Here is a 23,234-nt window from a genome sequence, read left to right as displayed (position 1 = left end):
AAAAATATTTTTTCAATTGAAGTTGAGATTTCTTCATTCATTTTTCTTTTTAGAACGAAATTCCGAACGCTAAACCGGGTCAAAATGAATCGTATAAGTTTTGTATTTCGTATTGTTTCAAAAAGTTTTATAGTGCATCAAGTTTTCAGGCAATATCCTAAAATCTCTTTGACATAGCGTGGATACGGATTGATTGTTTTACTTTATATTCCGAAACAATAAAATAATAGGAAACATTGGAAATTAATCAGAATTTATAGATAAAGGAGAAAACAGTATTTCATTTGCAATTTGAATTATTGTAACTCAATAAATATATATATATATAATACTCAATAATAAAAAAATATATTTTGCATGGTGCTTGGTTATTGATGGATTGGTTATGAATAAATTGTATAAAATCGTTAAACGACTTTTTAAATTTCCAGAACACGAAAATTATAATATACTGTGTTATACCATTTAAAAGTCTTAAGAATATTCGTCCGTATAGGAAGTGGAAGAGGAACAAATAACGTTACTCTATATTTTTATTTTTTGGAACGAAGTTCTTTTGCGCAGCTTATAGTGGAATAAAATGGCAGAAATTATAACGTAACGAATAAGCGTTATACCTACACTAAGCGAACTTTCCTCTCTTTCTCTTTATTACTGTTTGTATCGATTTGTTTTTATATTCATGTAGAATTCAAAATACGACAAAAATTAATGCGAAAATCAAATATTCTTAACTTTAAAAAGATACTAAAAATGAGAGAAAAGGAATATAATGGATAAATTTATAATGTTTTTTAAGTTTTATAAAATTCAATAATATTGTTATATTTCTGGCGGCACAAATAGGTATTTACTACGTTGTAATGGCACGATATTTCTTCATATCTCTATATCTAGATAGAGCTCTAAGCAAATAACAATGATCGCTTTTTTTGCTCGCATTTTGGTACTTTGCAGAAATTCAAGCTATTTTATAGAATACAAACTTTTTTTTTTAAATATAAAGAGTTGCGAAACGTAACAAAATAAATTTAAAACGACCCTCAATTATTAGCAGTTGCTAACACGCTAACAATTTCTTTTATAATAGACAAATTAAATTACTGCAAAATAATTTTTAATTAAGAATTAGGTTTTACATATTGCATAAAATAATTGAATTTGATTTAAAACAATGATATAAATTACAGCATATTTTACTTTGAATATTGTCACAGTAAATTCAATATTTTAACAATGAGTTAAATATCAAATGTCATTAAAAGTTTCAAACGATCAAAACAGAGTATACTATAAATTAAATATTTAATAACTTGATAAATAATGGACTTATACTTTTCAATAGCTATTAGAATATAAATTTCCTATATTTAATTAGACATTTATAAAAGTAAAATATTTTTTACATGTAAACGATATAATAAAACATAAAGATCAATATTTGACAGCTATTGCCGATAAAAAATATATAAATTAGAGAGAGAGTCAAATACAGGATGACTGTGATTTTTGGTGTGTTAAAAACACACAATATTTTAAGACACATTTTGAATTGGAAATTTTCGCAAAGAACTTCGTTCCTGACGGGGCAGCGAACGCACAAATTTTTTTTTTTTATTACTATTGACGCCAAAAATAGATTATTTCTTTGCTATAAATTTATACTGCGAAATATTACATCAGTATTGTGAAGACAAATTAGCAACTTGACATTGAATTGACTTAAATACCAATAGTCGAGACTTAAATCTGTGAGTACTTAAATCTGTGAGAATCTGTGGTATTCATTATGCATTCGTAAAAAAATTGCTTTTAATATCGGCGAATTTATTATCGGAGCGTTGGAAGTAAAATCAAAGGGACGATAAAACATTTTTATAAATAAAGATATAGTAAACAAGAATTGTTTGTAGGTTTGTTTATCTCTTTTCCTTCTTCGATTGGAATAGACTATATCAACAACATGCGAACTAAATCCAGTATAGTTACTTTCTAAACAGGGTCCTTTGGGGCCGGTTGCTGTATAAAACAACTTGTCCCCATTTGAAACAGTTTACAGATTTTTAACCTTTTTCAACCGTTGGATAGCGTACATTTGAACAGCTATTCATTACATGTCTCACATAAAAAGAAATAAAAGATATAAAGACATAAGATGAAGAAATAAGAAATGAGAAGTGTTTATAACAAAGACGTTTTTAATTTTTAATTATTTCTCCTAAGCGCCATTAATAAAACTATCGAATTTTTACCCTTTGTATTTAATACGAAACTCTTGGGCTTATAAATTCTTTTACATTTAAAAGGAATTGTTTCGTATTTACATAACTTCAGAATAGTTTTTATTTTGAAGTCAATGTAGCTTAATGTTATAAAACTAAACGATTCCTATCATATAATCAGGCTGGCAAGCCCTGGGGTGTTGCAGGTATTCATGGGTAGTGGTAGTTACTTTCCATCAGGTGAGCCACCTGATCATTCTCCCCTCCAACATAAAAAGATGAATATAAAAAAATAATTCTTAGAGTTCACCTAAATTATATAACAAACTTGAATCAAACAGTGTTAGAGTTTTATTAAGTTCCCATATAACCCTTTATATATTTTGTATTTCACTGTACTTTTCATTTCAATATGATATAGCGTAAATCATTTGACGTCAGGAATGAATGAGATATTGCCTATTGAGCGCGTATTCATACGAGAAAGCTCTCAAAGTGAGGATACAGAAAAATACTTTTAATATGGATATAAAGCACCAATAACTTGTACAGGTACATTATATTTGCAGCAAATGTGTTACAAGTGAAAATTGATATTTCGATATGGCAGAAAATATTATGTGCATCGAAAAATATTGTTACTATGTAGCAATATAGAGTTATATTATTACCCAACTAGGTCGGGATTTGTCAATAGCGGATTGTCCTTAGAATTTAAATGTGTCGTGACGTATTTCATGCTAAGAACATTGTAGTAAAATTAATTACTTTCAACAATAACTTAGTGTCGCTTGGAGAAGTGAAATGTTAAGGGTTTGAACATATTAACTTTTACATAATAAATATTATGACGCTAAAGTGAAATTGTTATTAATAGTGTAATAGAAAACGAACACTGTGTTTTTAAATAACGTAGTCAGACTGTTATAGACAAAAAAATACACAAAAATCTCTTCCGTGAAACCAAATCATCTTACTAGGGCTTTGTGCAAGACTAATTTACCAGTTCTATTACATACCTATTATATAATGTATATGTAGCTAGTGCACGCGACTTCGTCTGATGAAAGGTTTTATTATGACATTGTGCCGTATGCACATAGGCATTAACTCACGAAAAAGTTCACGAAAGCTAAACATATTATAAATTAATCTTAGGCCGTGTATCGCTGTACTTCGAAATAAATGGTCGTCAACCAACTAGTTTATTATTCCCCGTTCCCTGCAATTACATTAAAAAAAAGCATTTTCGTGTTCTCTTTTCATATCTCCTTTCACGTTTTTTGATAAATTAATTCAATGACAGACACACGGTTTCTACAGCTTTATTATATCTAAAGATAATAATGAAAAATAAACATTTCAGATAAAATAATAATAGTCGTGCGTTCGTTTCTAAAATTAATTATGAAGTAGGTCCCGATTTAAGAGGTTAAAGATGAATGAAAAGATGGCGGCTTTAGATGACCGAGATAGGACAAGAATTTCTTTACAGATTTCAGGCACTTAGATAAATACAGCTTGTATTAATTATTATAGGATGGAAGTTACCAACGGTGTGATATCATAATATCTTATACGTTTCGAGTAAAGACGACATAGGAGGAAATCTTTCAATAAAAAAGCTCATATCATTGTAAGAAATACTTTTGACATTGCTTGGCTGTTTATTATATCACTCTTTTTTGTCATTAATGATTTCACATTCGAAAGAATAAAACACAATATCAATTAACTACTTACTCGCTTAGTTACGCTTATAAATAGGGCTGTTAGTTTTTTTAAAAACATTATGAAATCAAAGTTTATCGTTACTTCGTTAAGTTTCAGTACCGATCAGAAATGAGCGAATGAGCTACGCCTGTCATTAGCAAAAGTTAGTATTTCTTTGACATTTTTAAATTATAGGTAGTTGGACGACCAAATGATAAGTGGGCACCAACGCCCGTAGACATTGGCAATGTAAGAAATGTTGACCATCGCTTGTAAGCGAATTAGCAATGTATTGCTAATGCGCCACCAACCTTGGAAACTAAGATGTAGTGGCCCTTGTGCCAGTAATTACACTGGCTCACTCATCCCTCAAATTGGTACACAACAATACCAAGCAATGATGTTTTTTGATAGAATATCTGGTGGTACCTACCCAGACGAGCTTGCACAAAGCCCTACCACCAATAATTTCATATGGCGTATATTTATTTCGTTTTATATTTTTTTTGTAAATAAAACGAAATATATGCCATTATAAAATCTATCATTAAAAGCAAAAACTACATTCGTAGCATCTTTAATATATATTAAAACTGAACTGATAAAGCCTTTTTTTATTTGTTAAGAACGTTTTTGGTATAAAATATATTTCATGATATTTATACATGATATTACGTGTTTTTTTTAAATACATTTATTACAACTTTTATAACCTAACTACACTATAATACGTGTAGTTAGCTTATAAAATTATTATATTATATTACATTGAAAAAAACCACAAATGTCTGACCTCAGTCCATTAGTAAATTAAATATACATATCAAAATTAACAAATCAACAAATACAATAAAGCAAATATGAAATACATAGAAAATAAAAATTATGAATATACGTATAGTTTGGTTAGGATATTTTTTCAGCTTTTGTTTGATACTTTTGCGCATTACCCGATATATCGGGGGGCATCTGATTAATAAGACGAGGAATAATACAGCTTGTTGTTCTATCAGCGTACATACTTTCTTGATTAATATTATATATTAAGCAATACACATAATATTGCCTAATATAGTTGTGCCGTCAGCACATCGCCTTTTTAGTTGTACTCCATATTTGGCATGATGACGAAATCATAACAATTTCTTATTAGATTATTATAATGTATTGATCAGTCAGCGCTGGGTACTCAAATAATCGTGACGTGTCTTAAATAAAATTTATTATTTCTTCGGTCTTTGAATATTGACTAGCCTTATACCTCGATTCGTCACAGAATAATATACGCTTCAGTATCTCAAGATTAGCCTACACGCTAAATAGTCGTATTATGGTGTACATTTGAAAAGTCACAATTATCAAAATAACAATAAATAGCTAAATGAGTTTCAACTTTTACAGTTTCTAACAAAGCTTTTTTAAGTCAAACGTACTTCGTTTTTTATTTCAAACGCTACTGCGATAATATTCAGGAAATTATATTTGGCTTTGTTACGCTTGACCACATTTTAGTAGACGAAAAAAAAAAATGATTAAAAGAAAGCTTAAACAATCGAAAGCTTTAAAAAGTTAAAACCTTGTGTAAAATTTGATACAAAAATTATGACTTTAAGGAGAATAATATCTGTGGCCTGGTGTGGAAAAGTCCAATAGCAATAACCCTTACTTTTGGTAATCAGAATAGAAACAACAGATGTCGGTTGTTTACATAATATATATGTCTTTTTGCGTAATATTGCTGATTTTAATAATGTTAAGTTTATGCTCTTTTTTGCACAAGTAATATTAATATATATGTGCGGGTGCTGCCACCACAGCGTACGCAGTAAAAGTTTAGTGCTCCTCGAATAAAAAAAATATTTCCAGCAAATTAGTGACTTAGTATAAAAAATTGACTGTTATATATGTTGAGTGAGGTGTTTCACGTAATCATTAATAAAAAAGTGTTAAAAATTGTGAATTAACATTATAAATAACATCCATTTAGTTTTGTGGTTCGGAGATCAGTGTAGATAATTATTTGTCTACCGTCATAAATCACAATATAAATATCACAGTTACTGTACTCTGTAAATATCATAAGTGACAGAACAGTAAACAGTATTGCATATTTTCGCCGTTGTCTACTAGCTAACGTTTGGCGCATTGGTAACGGCTCTGGTACTATATCCGAGAAGTTGATGGTTCAAACCCGATATACTACACATTTATTTTCACGATAATTTTTAAAAATAACTAATTCAAAAGATGGTTAATACATTTGAGATATGTAAGGTATAGGAGTTGAGCAAAAACGTATTAAGTGCAATAGTTGTAACTATTTGTTTCATTCCGATTGCGTTCATTTTAACAGTGATTCGAATAACGCTAGATCTACATGGAAGTGTTCAACTTGCAAAACAAGTTCTAAAAGAGTTGAAAGTGTGAGTAATAAGGATATCAACACTTCATCGCATAGTAACAAGTCGCCTATACCACAAGCCACGTCAAGTAGTCAAGAAGATATGAGAAACAAAAACTTTAATAATTTAATATTAACAGAAATAAGAAACTTTCGCGCAGAAATAAATGCGAGACTCAATAAACAAGATAATGAATTCAAAAAGCTACAATCTTGTGTCATGGAGATGAAAAATGATTTATTTGAATTACAAACAAAAGTCTTAGAAGTTGAACATCAGGGTCAAAAAATTGAACAGAAATTATCTGATTTAATGTTACAAAATGAAAACTTACAAAATGAAATAAATAAAAGGGACCAAAAAGGTCGTATCAATAACTTGGAGATATGCGGTGTTACACAAACTCCCAATGAAAACCTAGCTGATACGGTATGTCTAATAGCGAAAACCACGGGAGTTTCGATTCTACCCAGTGACTTAGAATGTATATATAGGATAAAAACCAGAAAACATCAATCCCAAATGGCACCTGCATGTGATGAAGAACAACCCACAACTGATTTGACGTTTGCTAATATAGCTTCAAACCCAAAAGGAGAAGAGCCGTCACGCATATTAGTTCGTTTTAAGTGCAAGGAAATAAAAGACAAAGTAATCAGTTCAGTAAAAAAATGGCAAAAGAAAAATCAAAGGAGGCTGGTTACAACATCGGATATAGGAAAAAGCGGTATTACCCATAAAATTTTCTTAAGAGATAATTTGACATTCGCAAATCAGCGTCTCCTTCGTACTGTAAAGGATAAAGCTCGCGAACGAAACATTTTTTTTGTTTGGGTTAAAGATTGCAAAATTTTGCGCAAATCAACAAAGTCAGTTGTTTTTTATATAAACTCCATACGCGACATTAGTCGTTTTATATTATGACTATCTTTTATAATCTATGTTTATTGTGAATATACTATGATAGCAGAAATAAAAAAATATTGTAATCTTAATGGTAAATGGTGGTAACTTTTAGAGACAATTGCGAAATTGATATCGTTCAATTAAAATATAATGCAATTATTATTATGAGTAAAATATTTCATGCAAACATTTTAAGAAGGAAAAGTTATGGTATTTTATATTGTGTAATTTATGCTTAATTCTATAAAATGGGTAAAAAAGTTACAAAATTAAAATTATCTGTGCTGAATGCTCAATCACTAAATACAGGAAGAGAAGAATTATCACACACTATAAAATATTTTGATCCAAACATAATTTCTATCACGGAAACATGGCTATCTGAGAATGTCACGCTAAAAAATTACAATATCCAAGGCTATAATTTTTTTCATGAACCACGATCAAGTTCGCAATCTACAGAAGGCTCCTCCTTCTTCTGTCTCTCTAGGCGCATATATACGTTCAAATTTGAGAGTAAAAGTATTGCCAATAGATTGATTATTGAGCAACAGTGGTTTGAAATTAAGATTAAAAGATGCATAATTGCTGTAGGAGTCATCTACCGACCTCCTAAATTTAGTTTTAGCACATTTTTATCTACGTTAGATGACAATCTATCATTTTTAACAAAAAAATATGAATACGTATTTGTAACTGACACTGTAAACATTGATTTAAATTCGCATGGTATTTCTCAAAATGAATTTTTAACGTTAATAGCGGAATATAAATTTAATCAAATAGTTAACAAATCTACTCGAGTCACGAATACATCTAGCTCTCTAATAGATGTTATCTGTTGTAATGATAGCTTAAATATTAGTGAAATTAATGTTCAATATAACGATGATTTAAGTGATCATGCTTTTATTACGGCTATTATACCTCTGGAAGTAAATAAACCAATTCCAAGAGTTATTCAGTACAGACCATTTAATAATTTTAATCTTGATACATACCAGTTCGTTTCATCTATTACACCTTGGGATATGATATTACAGTATGACCATGTCGATGCTATGGTAGAGTGTTTTAATTTTTTTAATTCTGGGCCTTTTCAATCATTTTGTTCCTTTGAAAACTAAACGTTTCAAATACCCCCTTTCCCCATGGATTACAGATACCATTAAAGCAATGATGATAGACAGAGATGAGGCTTGTAATATTGCTAAAATAACGAACTCTGATCGTGATATAAATTCATACAAACAATTGAGAAACGCTGTATTTGAAGTAACTCAAAAAGATTTTTTTTTTATTTCACAAATACAATTAATAAATTCATTAATAATCCGAAAAAATTGAACGGTGAACTTAAAAAGTTTTTAGGCACTTACAATAACATAATTCCAGGTTATCTATGTGATCCAAATATAATAAATAAAGCATTCCTTGACTCGGTACCTAGTGTTTCACATAATGGTAGCATTATAAATAAATATAACAAACCGATTTATTCTGGATGTGATTTTACAGAACTTTCCGCCGAGAACATCTTAAAAATAATTAATTCTATAGTCTCTAATGCCGTAGGTACTGATGACATTTCTATCAAAATGGTAAAACTTACCCTCCCATACTCGTTAGTTGCTATTACACATATAATAAATACTTCATTACGCACGGGATACTTCCCAACATCTTGGAAAACTACAATTATTAAACCTCTTCCGAAAAAGAAAAATGTAGACTCAGTGAAAGACTTACGACCATTTGGAATATTGCCTGTTTTATCAAAGGTTTTGGAAAAGGCGGTAAATCAAGAAATTGCTTCCTATTTTGAAAAACATTGCATTATTCCGAAATGCCAATCCGGTTTTAGAAAGTCACACAGTTCCACTACAGCGTTATTACATATTGTTGATGAAATTCTTTCTGCATCTAATAATAATATGGCTTCAATTTTAATACTATTAGACTACAGCAGAGCATTTGACTGTCTCAATATAGATTTACTTCTTGCCAAATTGAAATTTTATGGTTGTTCTGATCTCATATGTAAGTGGTTTTCTAGTTATTTCAAAGATAGATTACAAATAGTATAATTTTCTGGCATGATTGGCAGGCCTACAAGGTCTAGCGCTATAAAAGTTAACAGAGGTGTTATCCAAGGTTCTATACTTGGACCTATTTTATACTCAATTTATACGGCAGATCTTCACGAATGTGTCAAAACTAGTTTAGTCCACATGTACGCAGATGATACACAGTTATTATTGAACATCAATCCATATATAAATAATGATAAAACTATCCAAAATGTTAATGATGATCTTTCTCAAATTTTTAGTTGGTCGAAGAATCATGACCTGTCAAAAAATGAAAATGTCACTGAAAGGAAAATACAGAGGATACAAAATTCTTGTCTAAGATTTTGTTACAATATACCTCGATATTCGCATATTACACCTTATTTAAATTCCAATAAAATGTTAAATATGAAAAATCGTCTTACACTTAAATTAAATAATATCACTTTCAACTTAAAATATCGTAAAATTCCCAATTATTTGGCGGATAAACTTAAATGGTCTGAAACAAATGAATCCAATTGTAGATTGAACCGAGTTCCGCGACTAGTACTGCCTAGACCACATTTGCAAGCATTTCGTTTCGCTGCTTTTAAGTGTTGGAACGATATCCCACCTCCGATTAAGAACAGTACGTCTCAAAATAAGATTAAGGCACAATGCAAGGAATGGCTTCTATCTATGCAAAAGACGCAATGTGTCTGGACAAATGGGTGTAACTAAACTTCAATATTTAATTGTTACTTTGATTGTAATTTATTAAAACATATATCTCTATTTGTTTAAACATTTTAAATATTTTATTATTATTTTATTTTCATTTTTCATACAATATGAAATATTTTCCTTTTTCTAGAATTAAAAAAAAACCTCACTGTTTTAGTAATGCTTGCATGTTTTCTTTTATTTTTGCCTATTGTGCGTGTTATAAATTGTATTAACTTTTATTATTTAAGTAATTTTATCTCCTTTTACCTTTTACTGCACTGAATAGAGCGTTTGTGTTGGCAGCATATGTACAAGGCGTAGACTGAAAAGCAGCCTAGCTGAGACTACGACTTTTTCACCAAATTATGATATTGTTCTCTTTTTTTATGGTTTTGTACCTTAATTTTTCTGTCTTTGTTTCTTTTTGGTGAATAAAGTTATTTATTATTATTATTATATATTTTTTTAAATGTAAAATGGCAAAATACATGGCTTACTTTTTACTCAAAATATATTTTGCTTCTTTTATCACCAGGCCACAGAAATAATTTCAATGTTATTATTTTGTGCCTAGGTTTAGAACTTATTCCACTACTCTGCACCTGGTGCTAGGGCTTCACTGGTGGTAGGGCTTTGTGCAAGCTCGTCTGGGTAGGTACCACCCACTCATCAGATATTCTACCGCAAAACAGCAATACTTGATATTGTTGTGTTCCGGTTTGAAGGGTGAGTGAGCCAGTGTAATTACAGGCACAAGGGACATAAAATCTTAGTTCCCAAGGTTGGTGGCGCATTGGATATGTAAGCGATGGTTGACATTTCTTACAATGCCAATGTCTAAGAGCGTTGGTGACCACTTACCATCAGGTGGCCCATATGCTCGTCCGCCTTCCTATTCTATAAAAAAAAAAAAAAAAAAAAACCAATGCGGCTTGTTAGATATATAATTCGCAAAATCCTTAAAACATTCGACATACAGAGGTTTCCATACCATATTTCCTTTAACTTTATGCACGAGATGTATAATATTACGAGCATAAAATAGCACAGGAGAAGTATAGTACTCAGGAATGCTTATCCGAATTTGAAGCCGCAATGTTCGTTTACGATTTATGATTTCTAACCACTGGGCCTAAATTTTTTATCGCCTTATATGTAACTTCTATGGAGACCTACTCAAATAAAATCAATGTTACTAGCATTTAGTGTTACTAAGTAGTTATGAAAATCGATTGTGTTTTAATTAATTACTCGGATCTAACTAATGTAAAGAAAACATGGTTTTATTAGTGAATTAATAGGCAAATAGATAAAATAAACTAATACAGCTCCCGACATGCAAGCGGCTGACCTAAATATTAGACAAACCGTACTCATATCACGTATGTACTTAATTAAATTTAACGCGCTTATTTGCGTCGATGCTATCGGATGATAGCCGAATCCGAATTACATGAATTTTAAAATAACATTCATTTCGAAACATGTATCATTTTTTTTTCAATATACAAATGACATATATTTCAAATAAACTTTAGCCCTATAAGATTTACTACAACTAGCTACTCCGTGCGGTTCTTGTCTTGCGTACGACAATGTATAACGCCCTAGTTTCATCCTTCCAGGAAATAAATATAAAAAAGGCCTATGTCTTTTCTTTACACTTAAGCTTACTTCGTGCTTCTTTTTATTAAAATCATCAGTGATTTAGCTGTGACAGCTAACATATAGACAGATAGTTTCACATTTATGATATAAGTATTTAGTACAAATAAGCCTTTCTTAATGTGACTGTATAACGCAAATCGATTGTTGAAAGTAGATTTAGTACTGAGATTAGTACGTTAGAAACAAAAAAACTCTGCAGCTTTATTATACTGTGTATTGATTAAACACGTTTTTAAAATACCTTTTTATCCATAAAATACTAAGTGTATTTTATGGATAAAATCTTAACTTGATTCATGAAATTAGGCTTATTAAAAGTAATCTAAAAATCGAACTAAAAATCTAAAAGCCGAACTATTGTATTTATTTACAAATTTATTACAAGTGTGTATATTTTCATTTGGATATTGAATAATTTAGAAACTAATTAAAAATTAGTACCATCTGAGCGAACGTCTCTGATCCGGTGACCCGATATTAAGCTTTCCAGATTAATTCTGTACAAATCTCGTTTAATTTCGTTCAAATTTTCAATACACACAAATAAAGAGAAGATTATTCCTCAAAGAAACCAGTTTTATTTTATAAATCTTAAAAAAAAAACAATAACTTTTTGTTTCGTACTTAAAATTATTATTTTTTCTGGAATGTATATATAGGAACGCGTTTTTTTTAAATTATCATGAATTTTGCTTTTTTTTCATTCAATTATGTTTTTTGGAGTACATAAATACCTCAAGAAGTACCATATTATATATCGACGTTAGCACATTTGTTATTAATCTCTAACACTGCACTCTCATATCATTTCGAGCTATTTTTTCTCGATCATAGCGAAGCAAAGATAATTTTAGCGGTGCGTCTATGTATGCATATTCATCTGATTCTGTATGGGTTTATAATGAGCTATCGTTTTAGATTTGTCTTATTCCCGCCGAGGAATTGTTTTGTCTCCCACCATACGTATTTTTTGTTAAATCCAACACGGTTTAAGTAAACAATAAAATTAAAATGTTTACAAACATTACCGAGTCGTATAATCGATATCAATAAAATAATTCTTGTTTTTTTTTGTTAATGTTTTTTTTATTAATAAATATTCCATGCATATTCCTATAAAGGCTAATACATATAAGCATTTTTTTACTTGTAGAAGAATTTTAATGCTTTATTGCGAATATATAGATTGATTATTTAGTTCATATTTTATTTTATTTTTTCTAAACATACTGACAAAAAGTTAAAGTAAGATTTATTTAGATGTATGTGTTAAGACTTCTTGATCCTAAAAGGTTCTTAAAAGACGTAAAATAATTGTAATTTACCTAATGAAATAAAATGTTGGTATTAATACTGCACCTGTTTAGTAATGACAATGACGAACAATATGTAGGCATTGAGGAGTAACCCAATGGCGGAGATGACGGTGACGGCCACACTCAAAGCGAGCGTCACCGCTTCCTCGCCTCGAGCTTCCGTCCCGTTCATCTCCATCACAGCCGACTATCTCTGTCTTTTTCAACCCTCTTAGCTACTCCATGTCGTGGGGTAATGGTCTATTATATCTGATCCCATCACCTCACAGCTGCTGCCGCGTTCCATCGCATTTCGCTATCTGCAAAGAGTAATAAGTATTAATTTAATTTTAATTGCATTTATAAAAACAAAGTTGAAATACATAACTGAAAGGAAATTGCAAATTGCACTCGGCGCACCAGCCGGCCTTGTTGCGAAATTTCGTCCTTGTTGCGAAATTTCGTCCTTGTTGCGAAATCTCGTCCTTATTGCGAAATCTCGTCTTGTGCGAAATCCTTAATTCTAGCAAATTATTTCTGGCAAAATACCAATTATGAATGTGTGTGAAGAGAGACAATAAACAAATGTTATATACACATGTACCAACTAACTGCACCGTCATCTACGTTAAGCGTTAGTGATGATTGTGCCGTACCGTAGACCGTAGTGTGATACTATTATAATGTACTAGCAATCCGGCTTCGCACGGGTAGAATAAAGGTCTAAATAAAAGGTTAATATCGTACATATAATTCAATTTAAGACGACATGATTTTTACCGACATTTTCAACAATCACCGTCATATTCCAGCCAATTTACACAAAACCTTAATGAATTATTCATCTAAACCTTCTTCATGAATTACTCCTTCCAATAGCGAAGACCGTGAGAAAATCAGTTCAGTTCATAGTTTTTAAGTTTATCGCATTCAGACAGACATAATTAAAGCCACTCTTCGTCACTTGAGGAACGCGAACTGTTTCTTTTGAGATGAAAAAAAATCTCAATTTTAATAAGTATCGTCGACCACAGGATCTGCATCCTCACTATTGGTACCATTTTATAGATTAGTAGTTTTTTTTTAGTATTAGTAACAGCCTTTTAATGTCCCACTGCTGGGCTAAGGCCTCCTCTCCCTTTTGAGGAGAAGGTTTTTTATAGATGTAATTTAATTTAGGAATTTTATAGATGTAGTTATTGAATAATAAATAATAAAAACCTTTATTGTACACAAAATAGAACATAAGATGTGTTAAAAAATATAAAGTATAATAAATATAAAGAATATAAAATACGTCATATTTATTGTACTGTAGCTGAAAAAAGCCGAGATGGCCTAGTGGTTTGAACGCGTGAATCTTAACCGATGATCGTGGGTTCAAACCCGGGCAAGCACCACTGAATTTTCATGTGCTTAATTTGTGTTTATAATTCATCTCGTGCTTGACGGTGAAGGAAAACATCGTGAGGAAACCTGCTTGTGTCTAATTTCATTGAAATTATGCCACATGTGTATTCTACCAACCCGCATTGGAGCAGCGTGGTGGAATAAGCTCCAAACCTTCTCCTCAAAAGGGAGAGGAGGCCTTAGCCCAGCAGTGGGACATTAACAGGCTGAACAAATATTCTTATTATCATTTAAAAAATGCTTTTTAGTATTGCGTTATCAGTGATTGCTTCGATGCTGTGGTTACAACTCAATGCGAGATATAATTTAACAACAATTTTTTTTGGGATAAGTAGCAATTTGAGTGTAACTTATCATTTTCAACTATCAATTGCTATAAGCTTAATCAGTTTATTTATTTTAATCAATTGCAGGCTGTTTCTTGCAAGACACCAACGAATTGTGAACAGTATGAACGATTTTTGGGCATTAGGGAGTATTCAAGCTACTAAAATACTAGCGCAGTCAGAACTAGCCTTTATTTACGTTTTAAAATGAAATGCTTCTGACGTAAATGTAATTTTCTCCGTAACGTTTACTGAGCTGCGCTTTCTTATAATATTCTTTTGATTAATATTTTCTTTATTTAAGCAGTAAATAAATTAGCATTTTCGTCTTAAAATATATTATATAATAATAATATTTCAAATAGATAAACAAAGTGACAAATAGGCCATCTGATAGTAAGTGATCACTACCTTCCTTAGACATTATCACTGTAAGAAATATTAGGCAAAGCTTGAAACTGAAATTGGTCGAAAGTCGTATAGTATCATAATCGTAATTGAAAATTAAAGGAAAATATATTAATTTACATGTTTCATTTTCTAAAGATTCAGATAAAAAACAAAAAAAAGAATCGATTGACAAACAGAAGAGAAATGGTACAGACACAATATAAACAACGAGAGATAAAGTTTGGCAATTTAAGGAGACGTCTTGATTTCATATTCAAAGCGAATATCAAAGTCAAACATTGATGTTTCGTTTTTTAAAATCACTTCACCAATTTACACATCAGACAAAATGGGTATGTGTAGAAGAAAAAAAAAGTGCGAATTTTATTCAATGTTATTATACCGAGCCCGAGATATGATTAAATAGGAACTTGGCAGCATGCTAGAGTAGTTCAAACAGTTAAACTAGGCCACCAACTATAATAATTCGTATTATAGTAGTACAAACAAACCCCCCCCCCCTTAAACTTAATTAATAATGTGACCGACTTCCCGATTTCCACTCGAATGAGTTATTAACCAACTATAGAGAAGCTAATAAGGACGGAAATACATTTGAACTAAATTTAAATATGTATGTTACAATTAGAACACAAATAATTCAATTGATTAAGCCAGATGTAGTAATACGGTTTCTAGTGGCTGGTGTGTAACGTCGCTGGTAAGGGTTAGACCAATATTATTATTTTTTAACAACATCAATACTTCCGTGCCTCAGAAAGCACGTGAGAGCGTTGGTCCTGCGCCTGAACTTTTTCCGATCGTATCAGAGTTTGCGTCCCATCGGATCGTGAGAGTGGCGATAGTTGAGAGTAGATAAGGCACTTTTGCACTATATATCCAACTCTCACACAGTAATGATTGTGACTGGCCGCCGTGGCCATAATCAATTAAGAAGACAACAATACGCGTACTGTACGTTATTTATATAAAGAGTATGCTGACATCATAAAAAGACAAAAACTGACGTTCAATAAATTTCTTTGATATTATTAACAATATATTATAAGCGCTTTACTGACTTGTAAACACTTGACCTATATGTATGTATGACCTGAATGTAACGTATTTAATTTTCCCCCTCTTTTTTCTGTTATTCAATTTTTATTTCAACAATTCACTCTTTTTATGCATGTTGTTTAAAAATACTAAATTAAAAAAAATACATATTTTTTTAGAAAAGTAAATAATTTTTATTTTTTTTAAATATAGCGCTTGACTGTTATCACACCTGGTGGAAAGTGATGATACAGTCTAAGGTGGAGCGCGCTTGCCTAGAAGATGCCTATTCACTCTTGACTTGACGGTACCCATATTGTAGGTGATGGGGAAAACAGAAATCGACAGGGAAAATTAGTTACTTGTATATTTTCAACACTAACATTAACTACTTTATAAATTCTATAATTTAACAAAACATAGCTACAACTATGGAGAAAGTTAGATGAACAGTATGTATATATATTCATTATTTGCAGGCATTTCTTAAAAAGTTTATGTTGCGAAATATATTTCCATATTAGAAAGTTAGTGAATAGTTAGGCAAAATAGCCCAGTGGTTAGGATGCCTGAATCTTAACCAATGACCGCAAGTTCAAGCCCAGCCACAATTCACAAAAAATTCTGCCACATGCGTATCCATCAACCCGCACTGCAACAGCGTGGTGGAAGAAGCTCCAAATATTCCTTTTAAAGGGAGTAAAGGCCTTTGGCCAGCACTGCACATTTACAGGCTATTAGGTACTTTACTTTTTTGTCATTTATAAACACTACTACATTTTAATTTAAGTCTAACGAAGCGAGCGGATAATCGCTTTTATAATATTTATTTATTTACAAAAATATAAGTTAACATTACAGGTTGAACCTAAAGCATTTACTTATTTAATTAATACACTTATTCCTTATTTATTAAAGTTTGTATGTATTCCGCTGCCGTTTTGCGAAATACAGCAGGTGATGAGTCGAAGTCGATAAATATATGTATTTATCTGAGTTATACCCGTAAATCGCTGTATTTAGCTGAAGTTACTTTCAAAATAACAAGACTGTATAAAATTTGTTGGAAGTTTCAATATGAAGTTTACTTCGAATTTCCAGCTAAGTTTTAGAGTTGAGACGTAGTAATTTGGTGTATGATTTCAAGTTATAAGAAGTCAAATGTTTTAGTTTTATCTTCTTCTTTAGCAACGAGTCCCGAGTCCTACAGTATAGGTGCTAGCGATTAATTATAACCAATATTTAATTATAAAGAGGTTTTATTATATTTGTTTTTTTTTTCAGTTTCTATTCTAAAACTATTAATCTGATTGATAGAATATATTATTTTTTATTTTTTTATTTCATAGGTAGGTGGACGAGCATATGGGCCACCTGATAATAATAACTGCTCACCAACGCGAAGAGACATTTGCATTATAAGAAATGTTAACCATCGCTTACATCGTCAATGCGCCACCAACCTCGGAAACTAAGATGTTATGTCCGCTAACCTGGCGGAAGTTCACAGCTCTAACATCAGATGGAGTCCTTTAGTCGGCCCTTACTACCTTTTTTATTAGGAAGTTGCTCTGAAGAAACATTACTGAAAAGGTGGTTTACTTGAAAGTAACACGCTGTTCTTAGCATTGTGTTTTAAATTCTTTAAAAAACAGATAACGCTACTATTTTTTCTATTATGAAATTTGATAACTTTCGGATTAAAACTTACTATCATTTAAATAAAATTATATTTATTTATTTTTATGTATGTTTACGTGTGACTGTTCTATGACTTTGACGATATTGACAAATAGACTAATAGACTTACAACGAACTCCTATCATAGAGGTTTAATTTTACCTAAAACGGAACCCTAGTCATATTTATAACTATCGACTAGTTTAAATACCTAAATCGATACTTCGGGGCGGGAAATATCCATCGAATGACAATTTAAATAGCCATTTAATATTACGAATTCAAAAGCTTGTTGTTGCCGATTGTACGTAAACACATACAATTGTTTGTGTCTGTCGAGGCGAAACGTGCTAATGTTCAAAGACCACGAGCCACATTTAGACGGTTATTTTATAAAATACTACCCACCCTGGCTTCGCACTAAAAAAGAATAACGTAGATTAAGGGTCTTAAATCTACATACCACGTTTATATTGAAGGACAGCCACTGAAAGAAAAATCGTTTTTTTAACACTCGGAACCTTCATCACAAACGGTTCAGCAACGCATACATAGAATATATGCAAACATACATTTTTATTTATACAGATTGAATCTATAATAATAATGATAAAATATCTTACTGATGTGTTTCAAAGAACTGCTCATGAAAAGATATTTCAACGGTATTTTATTATATTACGAATATAAAATGGTTGTGTTCAACTGTTCGTGAATAATAAAACGTTGTTTTTCTAATGAATATAATAATATAGATATAAATTAGGTTCATTGTTCTCATAATATTCGATTGCCTTATCTTGAATAGCTTAGTATTAATTATAATAAATTAATTTCATATGAGCTGGTATGGCCCTGAATTTTCATATCTTTGAGTGTATTATTCATAACGTGTTCGGAGGTGAAGGAAAACAAATTGAAAACTATATATTTCGAATAAATTTATATTCTACCTTTATCAACCAATGTACCTTTGTCAACCAATTTGTAGTAGAACAGCGTGGTTGAATAAATTCTAAAACATTTTTTTAAGAGGGGAGAAAAAATTGATTAACTCTTTGAGGGACAGTACGCTAGATACAATAGCAGAGTTTGGCATGACGCCTATAGACGTCCACATTTAATATATAATCTATAAACGAAGGCAGAATATCATTGAAAGTAACTGACAATGTTCGTTGGATATACTATATTACGAAGTATATAATGTTTGATACGAAGGTTATTTGAAAAATGTAGGGTAATTTTTAGGTAACATTTTATTTAATATTATATATGTATTGCAAAATCCGACGTCTATGAGAACGAGGTTGGTAAATCAGTGTAATGTCGCAGAAGAAGGCCGCGGAGCCGAAGGATAACGCTCCCAGCTTTAGGAGGACGCCTCCGGTGACCCGCTCCAGGAAGACCGGGGAGAAGACGTCAGTGCTATATGCACCTTCTTCCCTCGCCGTAAGTGTAACCGGGAAAGACAGGCTAACTGCGGGAATGAGTGCTGAACTATGTGTGGTTATGATTTTGGATTTAAAATATCGCTCATACTTTTGATGACAATACAAATTAGTAGGCATTCGTTTTAATCTATGTGTGCCTAGTGCTATTTGTGTGGAATTTTGATTATTGTCACTAGACAGTTCTGTTTTCATTCCATACAAATGGTAGTTAATGTCAACGCTATCGAATAAGTAAAAAACTCTTACTAGGCATACTGTAGAGTGCAGTGATAAGCGAGAACAATCATATAATTGCATTGCTACAATACTAATCAATAACAATCTCATTTAGTTAATCATTTAAGAGAATTAATGATTTCTGCTCGAGGAACTGTAATGTCGTAATGTTTTATATAGAGATCTGTTTGTAAGGGATTATTTCGTCAGAAAACTTTAATTGTACCTACGCGTGTGAATTTGGCGCGGGTCGCTTAACACAACAATTTTCTAACATTTCTACTTTAGGTCACTTGCGACTGTGACAACTATCTCTGAAAACATTTAAATGTTATTAAGTTGAAAAGGTTATTATCACATGTAAAGGCCTCTTATCTTTTGATCCTTGAAGTATATTACGTGACAGTATATAATTATAAAATTATTTTCCTAAATAAATTTTAACTAATGCTACGTAACACAATCGCCTTTAACGTATTAACCCTACTTTTCTCTTAATGTAAGTGTTGAGCTCGGAATTGATTTTTCAAATGATGATCATTTGAGTAGTTAAGACGTGAAAGTATAACAAACAAACAAACAATTAAATAAATAATCAAACAAATATACTTAATTTCGCTTTTACAATATTATCTGTTTGGGAATCCACAACAGCGCGGTTTTTAAGGCATTTCCTGCCTCGCACAACCACTCTGTGGAACCAGCTTTCGCCGGCGATTTTCCGAATCGATGACATAGAAATCTTCAAAAAAGAGCCTACTTATTTCTTCCGGCAATGCACCTGCACGCCCTCTGATGTTGCAGGGATATAGGCGGTGGTAGTCACTTTCAATCAGATGAGCCTCCTGCCTGTTTGACCCCTTTTACGTAAAAAAAAAGATTAATAGACTTTATTGACCGATTGCCATGCAAGTTGGCACATATATGTACTTTTTATACTATCCACTTCATGTTAACTTATCACTACATGACTACACCAACTTCTATGCCATGACAATTGGTATATAGTTGAGCACGGACAATATTTTAGAGCAAGTCGTTTCGAATATTAGTTATTTTTTTTTTTTTATAAAATAGGAAGGCGGACGAGCATATGGGCCACCTGATGGTAAGTGGTCACCAACGCCCTTAGACATTGGCATTGTAAGAAATGTCAACCATCGCTTACATATCGAATGCGCCACCAACCTTGGGAACTAAGATTTTATGTGCCTGTAATTACACTGGCTCACTCACCCTTCAAACCGGAACACAACAATACCAAGTACTGCTGTTTTGCGGTAGAATATCTGATGAGTGGGTGGTACCTACCCAGACGAGCTTGCACAAAGCCCTACCACCAGTCTATGTCAATGCCAACATAACACGGCAATACCAGCATACTACCAACTTAATAAAAATGATGTATTTACATTTTAATTACATTTTACAATACAAGGGAGGAAGGGAACAAATGTCAAAGGCTGAAGCCACAGTGGAAACAAACAAAGGACGCAAATATTTGTTGCTAATTCTACATTATATATTTGTGTGGTTTGTAGTTGAAACATCAAACACTTGGATTTTTTTTTATAAATTAGGAAGGCGGACGCGCAATTAAGCCACTTAGTGGTAAATAGCCACCACCATGCCCATGGACATTGGTAATGCCATCAACCTTATGAACTAAGTTGTTATGTCCCGTGTGCCTATAGTTACACTAGCTCACTCACCCTTCCAACCGGAAAAAAATTATGCTATGTATTGCTGTTTGGCGGTAGATCTGATGAGGGGTGGCACCTACCCATACCGGGCTTGCACTAAGCCCTAAGTAAAAGCCCACCAAGTCAATCTGATCTCGGGGTAATGCATAAAAATGTATAAAACATATAACACCCCGTTATAGCTTACACTGGTGACAGAAAACCTGATTTTTTTTACACTTAAAAATAAGGAATAATTTATTAATAGTACAACGATATTATAAAATACAGTAAGAGTAACAGCCTTTTAATGTCCCACTGCTGGGCTAACGCCTCCTCTCCCTTTTTGAGGAGAAGGTTTTGGAGCTTATTCCACCACGCTGCTCCGATGCGAGTTGGTGGAATACACATGTTTCAGAATTTCAGTGAAATTAGACACATGCAGGTTTCCTCACGATGTTTTCCTTCACCGTCAAGCACTATTAAATAGACGATTAAATTGTCAATTTCTAGTTTAAATTTTATTCACAAGCCATGACTAGTTCAAATTATGATAACCAATTAAATGTTATGGTCGTCAGAATTGTCACGAGGTGGCCGTCGCTTACCGCAATGGACATTAATTAACAGTTAAGGATATTTTGATAATTCATTTTCGATCGCAAATTGTTGGTTGCGCGATTGGAAATTCATTGGTATTAGGAGCTTATTACGTAAAATCTGTAGAAATGAGACACTGCCTGTTAAATATTTAATTTTTAATTTTTATTTTAGTCGACGAATATGTAACCTAATTGTTGCTTGAAATTTTTAGTTTATAACGAAGATTATATAATTAAATACGTAAAGAAATTGAAGAAATCAATTTCTTTAAAGTAAAACGTAAAAGTAAGTGTGATTTTCTTTAGAAAAGCCTCAAGGCTTACTTAGACAAGCACTTTTGAATAGCCTTTTACAAGATAATATTAAGAGTAAACGACAACAGTTTCGAGATATAAAAATTATGAAAAAAAAACAGGCACGATACTTAGTATTTACATTTTACTACTACTAAAATTTTATATCCGTTTTTTTTATTACAGAAATGAAATTACTTATACCAGGCAGGGGATATTGACGTTGCGGAACTTAGTGATACATACTTATCTTTATTTCCCGTGTTAATACAATGTTGTTCACTGATATAATAAAAATAATCTATGTCAGTGTGAATATACATATTAGTTTGTTATAAATATATCGTGACATAACTGTTAGTATTCCTACATTGTTAATAAAATCCCGAAGGGAGGCTCAAGCTCCGAGATTATAATTAGCCTGATAGCTCATTTATAACCCACTTAAAAAAGTATGTTTGAATGACGAATCTTCAAACTCGAAACTCATCGCAGAAATATGTCGTGAAAAATCAGAAAGTGATATGCGATATTGACCATAATAATTATAACATTTCTAGAACACACGGTTCAAAATAGTATATCACTATTAGTAGGTTGTCAACATTTCACGTGCGAGAAATGTGAGCTCCTACAGAATAACAATGCAGTAGTCGACTTAAGAGAAAATATATTTTAATTCCTTACATTTCAATTCGAACATTAGTATTCTATACCCACTTAAGTTTATATTGCCACTATCGAAAGTTTCTAAAAAAACTAATCAAAAACCTTTTCGACCTATTGTCCTTTGAATATAGAAAGTTCTAGAAATGGCACATTTAAATTCCGTACCTGCAGTTGCCTACACTTAAGTAACACCTGGGGAGAAATTTCAATCTCTCCTAACTGTTACTTTTCTTCGAAAATTATGATACACCTTTTTCCTCTGTTTCTGTTATGTTAGTCCATTTTTAACGCGATATTGAAAAGATTTTTTGAAGTAGCTTATGTAAAAATACATCATTATGTAATAAATATATTCAAAAGCAAATATGAAATCGTATCTTCAGAAATAAGAAATATTTGTACGTTTGACTTCTATGTATTTCTTACAAGTGAATTATAAATACAAATTAAGCACATGAAATTCAGT

General features: G+C 31.7%; 2 protein-coding genes across 2 annotated transcripts in view; one reads left to right on the top strand and one right to left on the bottom strand.

Moving 5' to 3' along the window:
- Positions 1 to 23,234, bottom strand: part of LOC126773643 (uncharacterized) — a 102,769-nt gene that overhangs the window by 16,140 nt on the left and 63,395 nt on the right. The window contains exon 2 of the mRNA XM_050494646.1: positions 13,051 to 13,306. Within this exon, the coding sequence (XP_050350603.1) occupies positions 13,051 to 13,185 (135 nt within the window). The 5' untranslated portion in view covers positions 13,186 to 13,306. The remainder of the gene's footprint in view (positions 1 to 13,050; positions 13,307 to 23,234) is intronic.
- LOC126773636 (sec1 family domain-containing protein 2-like) overlaps positions 1 to 23,234 on the top strand; it is a 157,841-nt gene that overhangs the window by 126,117 nt on the left and 8,490 nt on the right. The window lies entirely within an intron of this gene.

The sequence above is a fragment of the Nymphalis io genome, chromosome 15 (genome assembly GCF_905147045.1).
Source record: "Nymphalis io chromosome 15, ilAglIoxx1.1, whole genome shotgun sequence".
NCBI lineage: Eukaryota > Metazoa > Arthropoda > Insecta > Lepidoptera > Nymphalidae > Nymphalis > Nymphalis io.
The sequence above is the reverse complement of the archived record's forward strand: the minus strand, read 5'-3'. Positions and strand labels throughout refer to the sequence as shown.